Source organism: Carya illinoinensis, chromosome 4 (assembly GCF_018687715.1).
Source record: "Carya illinoinensis cultivar Pawnee chromosome 4, C.illinoinensisPawnee_v1, whole genome shotgun sequence".
Lineage (NCBI taxonomy): Eukaryota > Viridiplantae > Streptophyta > Magnoliopsida > Fagales > Juglandaceae > Carya > Carya illinoinensis.
In genome coordinates, this window is record NC_056755.1 from 32,144,101 (window position 1) to 32,152,822 (window position 8,722).

Genomic DNA, 8,722 nt, shown 5'->3' on the forward strand with positions numbered 1-8,722 from the left:
CGTCCGGATTAATCTTGTTATCACTTAGGAGTGTACTCAGCTTTCCAATTATAAAAATCCAGTTACCTAAACTATAACGGGATACCCAAATTTTTAAGAAACTGTTTTTAAATTGAAAGTGTACAAACACAAAACGAGGTCGTTATTAAGAGGCAAGTTACAAACTGAATTATTGTTAAAGTTTTCAGAGCTAATTTATGCTTTATTTTAAGTAATTAATATAAATAATATAACCTTCCTAGAAAAATGAATCAATTTCGAGCCGAGCTCAATATGTTGACTTTGTTAGAACTTGAACTTGGATGCTGAACCGAAGAGCCAAACAATGAGTCTAAATTCACCCACAAAGGTGTAGCCTGAGGAGGGGTCTCGGTAAGGCATTTGGATTCCTTTTTATTGAACATCCATAAGGTCCAATCCGGTCCATTCAGTCCGGTTTAATTTATTTATTTATTTATTTTTAAATAGATTAATAAAAAAAATTATTTAAATTACTAAATTTAAATTAAGTAAATTATTAACGTGGATTATACAACTAACTTGTTAAAAAAAAATATTTTATATGTTTAATGATAATAAATTAGATAAAAAATTAGATAATTAATTATATAAAATAATATATTTAAAAATTAAAAATATATATTTTCCTAATTTGGTCGGTCTGGTCCGAGGAAACCCCATCCCAGAAACGGACTAAAGACCAAAAGTAGGGGAGAAACGATCGTCCGACCAGCTTTCTCCCCTAATTGACAACTAGCATTTCCCTTTTATTTGATCGAGCTGAACTTGAGCGTGCGCTTTCCGGCTTGAACTTAAAAAATCTTTCAAATATAACAAGAATGAGAGGTACAACTGCAATAAACCCAAACTAGATCATGTAGAAAATAAAGAATAAAATACTGTGGTTCTTTGTTTTTTTTTTTTTTTTTTTTTGTTTATTGAAAAGCTTGATAATCTAGGCATGTGAAAATTTCGCACGTGACCTCCAGTCCTGAATGGCAGAACGTAGTGTCTGGTTTGGAGTTAATGTCAAATGCTGGAGTCTAAGCTTTGTAACAGGTGATACATTATGTTTCTTAAGCCATGCCTGAATTGCTTCATGCTCGTATGTAAAACCATCAGCAGCAATGTGTGGGTCATCCATGATTTCCTGCATTACCAACGAATCAACACATGAGAGGAAAGCAACATTTGAAATTCAAGCTCATTTAACCAATTCTATCTGATAAAGTGCAAGATTTTACCTGTAGGATTGGACAGAAGTAGTGTTTTGGTGCATTAATATTGTCTCTTTCTACGCTTGAACTAGCATTTGCAACATCACTGAGTCTTTTGAGGACTGGCAGAACTTCTGTATCAAGATCTGGTCTATCCCTGCATCTAAGTTTTGAGCACCTCAGTGCAATTCGAGCTAGTTCCTCTGTTTCGGCCAATGGCCAACCTCTGACTGACTTATCTAAGATGTCAGGAAGGGTGCCCTTTGTCATGGCATTTTCAACAGTTGATAGAAGCCTATTTGGTTTGCGACCTGTTAGCAACTGTAAGGTTATGACTGCAAAAGCATATAAATCTGATTTGGGTCGGATCGTGCCGGTTCTCAGATACTCTGGGTCCATGTAGCAGAGTGTACCGGCAAGGATTGAGTCTCTGTACTCCGTAATGTCGTCAGGCACAGCATCAGAAATCATCTTTGCAAGCCCAACATCTCCAATTTTGCTCACATAATTTCTGTCTAGCAATATATTACCTGGCTTTAGATCGCGGTGAACAATTGGCTCTGGTTTTGAATTATGTAAGAATGCAAGTCCACAAGCGATTTCAAAAACTATCTGGTATCGAACAAACCAAGGAAGTGGTGCTTGGCCATCTCGGTGGAAAATATGTTCCTCCAAGCTTCCATTTTCCAAGTATTCATAGACCAGGGAAGCATTCTCAGGACAGGCTCCAAGCATCAAAACCACGTTGGGATGGCGCAACTGGCTTAAAACTTCAACCTAAAAAGGATTGGGAGAATACAGAGGCAAACACTTGCATCATATTTGCAGCAACAAACCATGGCTTCAGGATATTCAGCACTGAAGTAATTCGCAATCAGGATTTATTGGAAGATGCCATTTAAAATATAAGAAAATCATAGGTTACCAAATTCAAGAAGAGTTCTATTACAAAGTAGTAAGTTGAGAATCAGCTTGAGTGGTGCCATTGCTGGCACAATAAGTCAAAAATAAGGGGCTTGAAGAACTGAAAAAAAAAAGTCCTGCAAAAGGAAGGTCTGCCTGCAAGTGTTCATAGGGAGACCAAACCCATTTCTGCAAAACCAACTGCTTTACAGTTATGTCTGTTTTTTTTTTTTTGGGGGGGGGGGGGGAGGGGGGGGGGGCAGGTTGGTAGGCTGAAAAGGGAGGGAAATAACCTACCAAAAGCACACGAGAGTGGGGAAGGGAGTGAAGGGAGATCAGGGGATCCCCTCTACCTCCCTGGCCACCATTTTGTTTCCTCCCAAGTGCAAGGAAAAAGAGAGAGAAAATCTGCTGCAATGTTTAACTCTTGCAAAGCCCACAACACAATCTGCTCTCTCACCAACTTTTGTCTCCACAATCAAACTTCTAGAGGGCAAATATCATTCCTCTCTTTCATTTCCATTAGTTCCCACCCTATTGCAACCAAACATAGTACATGGACTTCAAGGGAGTTCAAAGGACATTTAGTAGCTTTCACTGATACACGTGATATTATTGAGGATAATGGACATGGACTAAAACAAAGATGATTGTCACACTTCTGAATTTCTAAAAGAAATTCAAGAATTCAACAACGGACATTTGGTAGAAGACAGCAGGGGGATCGACTGAGTTTAGAAACATTACTGTAACTGAAAAGTGAAAAGGATCTAATAAGAAAAATACCTCTTTCAGAAACTCCTCTTTCTTGCCAATTGCATCATGACTTAGAACCTTAACAGCTACCGGAATGTGATCAAGACTGCACTTGTAAACTTTCCCGTACCCACCTTCACCAATCACATTACTCTCTGAGAATAATTCTGTTGCTGTCTCTATTTCATCCCTAGTATACCTTCTGTACCTCTTGTCACCAGAGAATAGTGCATCAACAATTTTCTGTTTCTCCAAGGACTCCTTGAGGGCATTCAGTTCAGCTATCTTCCTTTCATAAGCCTCTTTAGCAAGTAAGTTTCGTGCCTCCTCAACCTCCTTAATGGCTTCCAAATACTTGGCTTTGTCTTCAGCAGCAATTTTCCTCAGAGTTTCTTCTCTATCTCGAGCAGCATTTACTCTTCTAGCCTCTTCAAGGCATTCAGAGGAAAGTAACTCAACCTGCAAATTGAAGAACCAATGGCAAAATATCAGAGTTATATTAGATAGTTTAGATATAACACATTCTTTCTCCCTAGCCAACCAAAATTACACATTCTTCTCCAAGATCCTTTTTATAGTTTAGATATAAGCATGTGATTTTGCCAACATAACACAAAAACTTTGGATGCAAATATGTTAATTTTGTCTTGAAATATACCACAAACCTAGTTCAAAACTGAAAGAACTCCTAAAAAACTGATTTCTTATCATTTTTTTCCCCTGAAAGGTTGGATATAAATAGAAGTTTAATTTAAGTTTTTAAATCTTATGCCTTCAGATCTTTGAAACATCACTTAATGATAAAACATCCACCATAATATTATTTCTCAGCAGTATGAACCCTTACTTTTTTTTGAGAATGGACCAAGTCTTCACAGGCCCGTTTGTACATGGCAACAGTATTCTGAATTTCAAGTTGCAGTTGTTCTACTTCAGCCTGAATACCTGTCTGCACAAAGGTACTTCATATTATACTCGCATACTACAACAACAGAAAAATCGAAGAGTTGTATAACCATCATAAAAATTTTTACCTGCCCAGGTTTTGTAGAGGAAAAGGAATTGCAGTGCTTAATCGTTTCAAAGTCACCCTCAAATGTTTGATGATTCCTTTCATGATTCACACTGGAATTTGTAAAAGAATCCATATTTGTGAATGCTTGAGAATTTACGTAACTAAGCTGCAGCATTGATGATGTTCCAAAGCTGTTGTAAACCTTGGGTTCTACAGAGGGAAAATCAAGCCTAGATAGTTGTTTAGTAACGTCACTGGAACCTTCTTTATTATCTGTAAGAGGAATAATTAAACAATTAAGGAAGTGACAAATTGTTGCCTGATATATGAATATGATGCACTCTCAACTTACCAACAGTGAATAAGGAATCAGCTGGTTTTGTGAGGATATTGTCTCTAGATACAATATAAATATTGCAACTGCCAGTTGCACATCTCAGAACAGTTGTTGGTACCCGGGGTCCCTTTAGCTTCCTAAAAGAAATTGCAATAAATCTCAGAAGCAGTATAAAAAATGCAGAGTACGAACAAAACACCCCTCCCCCAAAAACAAGCTGTAAAACTGTAAGAAAAGTTAAGGAACTACAGTTTTGAGCTTCACAAATTAACCATAAATACAGCCAAAGAAGGGCCTCATCAGATTATACTTACCAAATATTTAGGACTGGGATGTCATCAGATTATCTTTTCATGTAGCCAAGACTTGCTCTACTAAGCACACACTTAATAAACTCCCATGATTAAAATCCTCCAGCTATGTTCCCATGAATACTAGAGTAATGCTTAGTAGCATAAATACTAGAGTAATGCCTAAGTTCTAGAATAGCTGAGATAAAACGTCAGATTGTACATAAGATATCAACAAAAATGGGTTGTAATAACATAGTTTCCTTAGACATGAGAAGACATTTAGACATCAGTGTCTTCTCAAGTGTAGTACAGGTGTCTTAGGCTGGACCTTCATGGTGTCCTCAATAAAGTTGATACAAGTTGTTCCAATTAGTCATAACCTCACTGTTTCGATGATTTCATATCACAAATGGATATCTTTCTAACCATATGGATTAACAGCATATAAGCATTTAATAAAATAAAGGATGATACTCAAAGTAAGAATGATAACATACCTCATAACAAAGTTTGAAGAGCAAGATCCTAGAACTAAACTTTGAATTCCCGCTGCAGATACATATCTAAGGAGTGCAGTCCCGGGATCATCATCCTCCAGAAGCAAGGTTTCCATCTATACAAGTTACCACAATAAAATTCATACTTCCCTACAACCTCAACATGAGCAGAACCTAGCTTGAGCAAGAAGAAAATCTCACCTTTCTCGTTTTGCATAGTTCCTTATATGGAAAAAACACCTTTTCAAACTCTAGTTTCACATCCTCCACGTATGTTGCCACCACATTCTCAGCCAGTTCTTCTACAGGAATATGCTCTCCCGCTGTTATAAAAAATTAAAATAAATAAACAACAGCCCGACTAACGTGACATTGTAGCTCACTACCCCACAACTCAACAGCTATAAAATCAATGTCCAATTTCTAACAAATGTTGGCCCATGATTACTTGTTTACTACGTTCTTTGGTTGGGAAATTCAGTCAATTGCCAAAATCGTCCGTAATAGTATCTTCGAAAATTCACCTCACGCAGATATAATTCCATCAATGGTAATTGTCACGATAACACACGAACATCTAGCTTCCGTTTGTTGGAGTTTTAAGAGTAAAATCACACATCGTGTAATAACAACAAAAAATAAATAGACAGCATGATATTATTGTAACCCAACCCACTGATTTGGCTAAATGAGGTCTAACAATATCTGTTGGAGACTCTGTTTTTCTCTCCCAACATCGTTCTGTTCTCACATATTTGTAGCAGCCAAGCAAAAGCCTTATAAAAAATTAACCCAGGAAAGGTAGCCGAGCGCAGAAATCACTCAAGCTGAGAAAAACTGATTTGACAGCTTGAGTGTCCACGAGTCGAAGATTAGAGAAAATTGGAAACTTAGAACATAAAGCGGTCCAAATAAAGACGCCAGGAATTCAGTTTTTTCCCCCCACTTCTCGAAATCAAACAAACGGAGCAGATAGAAAGGAACGTACATGGAGTCGGGATTGAAGCGATTCTGGGCATGACATGGACTAAGACAAAATGATCGGTCTTGAGCATGAGATTCTCCACTGCCCAGCGAACCGCGCGTCGACTTCCTCTGCCTCCACCTCCGCCGGAGCTGCTGTTCACTGCAACCGCCACTGATGTCATCTTCGCCTGATCAAAACCACCGGCGAGTGGAGCTCGGGGCTTTTGAAGCTAGGAAGCCGGAAGATAGATTTTTCTGTCAACGCGATTTTTCTGTCAACGCGGAATGTAGCAGTCTTTTGTTCTACAAAACTGGGGAATGTTTCCGTTGGGGTCGTTGACTGACTGTAGAAGGTTGTTTCGACATTTCGCGCATGGAAGGAGATAGGTGGATAATCAATAAATAAGGAAATTGACTTTTTTGTCTTTGGCAGAAAATATTTTATGTTAAGAAAAATTTAGTTATAAACATAATTATGTATTAATATATATATTAATATAATATAATTAATTAAAAAGTAAATTTTATTAAAAATAAATTAATTTAAATTTTAAATATAAAGAAATTAGTATTGATATGTAGATTAATACGTAATTCTGCTTGTACGTAGCAAAACTCATATTTATATAGCCAATACAATAAGATACAAAGTTCAGATCCGAATTTATACAGATAAAGATGAATTTTACCATGGTAAGATTACAATAAAGATGGAGGAAGTTTGATCAATGGAATATTGTCAAAGGCTTATGTTGTTGCTGCCTAGTGCACAATTTTGTGCACGCATCGATTTTAAGATCAATAAATTTTCCTCTTCATTTCAAGAATAAATTTAAAATATATTTGATATCACTAACTATGGGGCTCAAGATTCAATCTTGGATAATGGAGTGAGAGATAGCTTTGATGGTTACATTAGAATCTCCTAGCAGAATGATTCTTTCTAGGTTTAGCAAAGCTGCATCTTTAATGCCCATTAATGCCACTAATACTTTTCCTAAGTTCGGGCTTTCATACATATTGTTGCCAATATATTCCCCTGCTGCCTGATTGCAACATTAAAGAAGATGAGGTGAAACCCCACTGAATGCATATCTTCATTTTCTTCTACCTGGTTGTTTTCTAAGGACCAAGCTCTAGAGTGCTATTGAAAAGAATTTTAAACAGACTCTATATAGGACCTAGGGAGGGGACAGACTGTTTGTGCTCTAATTTGTTCCTATTGAATCAAAGGTTATCCATAGCAATGCTAGCAAAGATCTGGAAGGAATGATGATCTTCCTCTGGGATGTTAACTTCCGATGGGTTGATGATGATTTTAACCCAGTTAGAGATATATTGACTTGCAAATAGGGAGATGTCTATAGGCTAACTGGAATTCCTACACAGAATACGAGATCATGGGCATTTGAGAAAAAGGTGGGTGAGATCTTCGTGCTTAGTTTTGTACAAAGGACATTGATGAGTTCTTCTTCAAGGGAAATGACAGAACCAATAAAAACCTTGGTAGGAAGGAGGTTATGGCAAATTTTTCAAAGAAGTAATTTAAGATGGTCTTGCAGCTTAATTTTCCATAAGCCTTTCTAATTAAAAGTGGGAGTGGGAGGGAAGGCCTCACTAACCAACTCAACATAGGCTGATTTGACAGTGAAATATCTTGAGAAATGGTGAAGCCATCTAATTTTTTCATGATAAGAATGGAAATTGTACATTTCCAAAGGAATTTTTTGGATTTCTCTGGATGTATGTTCCATGAAGAGTGTGCCCAGGAGGAGTGTATTCCATCTCCTCGGATTTTCAAGGGTCAGCTCGGCCACTTTGGTGTTTTGCTCATATCCAACGTATGAGGGATTAGGAAGAGGCTTGCCAGAAGTTATGGAGGGGATCCAAGGATCATTTCAAACGTTTGTGCTGGCCCCATTATTAATTTGAAAGCAAATAATAGTTCTCAGGAAATCTTTTTGCTTGAGGAGGCTTTTTCGAACAAAGAATATGAAGGTTTGGAGATGGCCTCAAAGAATGAGTTGGTTCTGAGATAAATTTTTGAAATCCCTTCTTTCCAGAGATTGGAAGCTCCGTTAATTAAGTTCCAAGCAAACTTCATAACAAGAGCCGAGTTGAAAGCAAACATGGTAGATTGATGTGTTTGGTAGGTGTGCAGATTTTGGGTAGATTCTTAAGGAAAAAAATGGATAAATATGATAATCATATGAAAAATGGTGGATTTTTTTTTTAAAGAGTATATAAGATTTACATACTTTTAAATTATATCTTATATTACCTAATAAATAATGACATGTATTATATCATTATTTTAATACATATCGATACGAAGGTGTAATGCCCTACTCTCTATAATTAAGAATAAAGTCAATTTTAGAATTATTTGGAGAACTACTATTGACCTTGACTTAAAAATATTTTTCTTCTTAACGAAGCGCCAGATACAAAAGATTTCATAAATAAACAAGTCAGTCTTTATTGAATACTTAAAATCCAAAAGAGAGTCTGTGGAAATACTTATTTAAAATCAATAAATTCTCATGTGCTTATAAAAATAACTTATTAAACTAAAGATCATAAAATTGAGCATAACATAAACTATCTAGGCCTTTGCCTCGCCTCCCTGGGCTAAGTCTTGTCCTATAGTTTCATCCCCTCATAGCACTAATTCAATATTTTTGGGATGAAGCTGATTACCGAGAGGTAGGCAACGACGGAGGCTAACAGGTTGATCT

At 36.8% G+C, this 8,722-nt stretch overlaps 1 protein-coding gene across 1 annotated transcript; it reads right to left on the bottom strand.

Moving 5' to 3' along the window:
• Positions 1-912: 912 nt before the first annotated feature.
• On the bottom strand, positions 913-6,344 carry LOC122308217 (U-box domain-containing protein 34-like). The gene is made up of 9 exons (XM_043121419.1): positions 6,007-6,344; positions 5,220-5,341; positions 5,019-5,134; positions 4,244-4,365; positions 3,911-4,164; positions 3,724-3,825; positions 2,907-3,335; positions 1,245-1,994; positions 913-1,150 (listed from the first exon to the last, which is right to left on the bottom strand). The coding sequence occupies exons 1-9, from the start codon at positions 6,164-6,166 to the stop codon at positions 956-958; spliced, it is 2,250 nt and encodes a 749-aa protein (XP_042977353.1). The 5' UTR covers positions 6,167-6,344; the 3' UTR covers positions 913-955.
• Positions 6,345-8,722: the final 2,378 nt, after the last annotated feature.

Coding starts and splice junctions, on each gene's coding strand:
- LOC122308217 (XM_043121419.1), bottom strand. CDS start 6,166: ATGACATCAGTGGCGGTTGCAGTGAACAGCAGCTCCGGCGGAGGTGGA. Junction 5,135..5,219: donor AACTATGCAAAACGAGAAAG/GTGAGATTTTCT, acceptor TAACTTGTATAG/ATGGAAACCTTGCTTCTGGA. Junction 1,151..1,244: donor ACTTCTGTCCAATCCTACAG/GTAAAATCTTGC, acceptor TTGGTAATGCAG/GAAATCATGGATGACCCACA.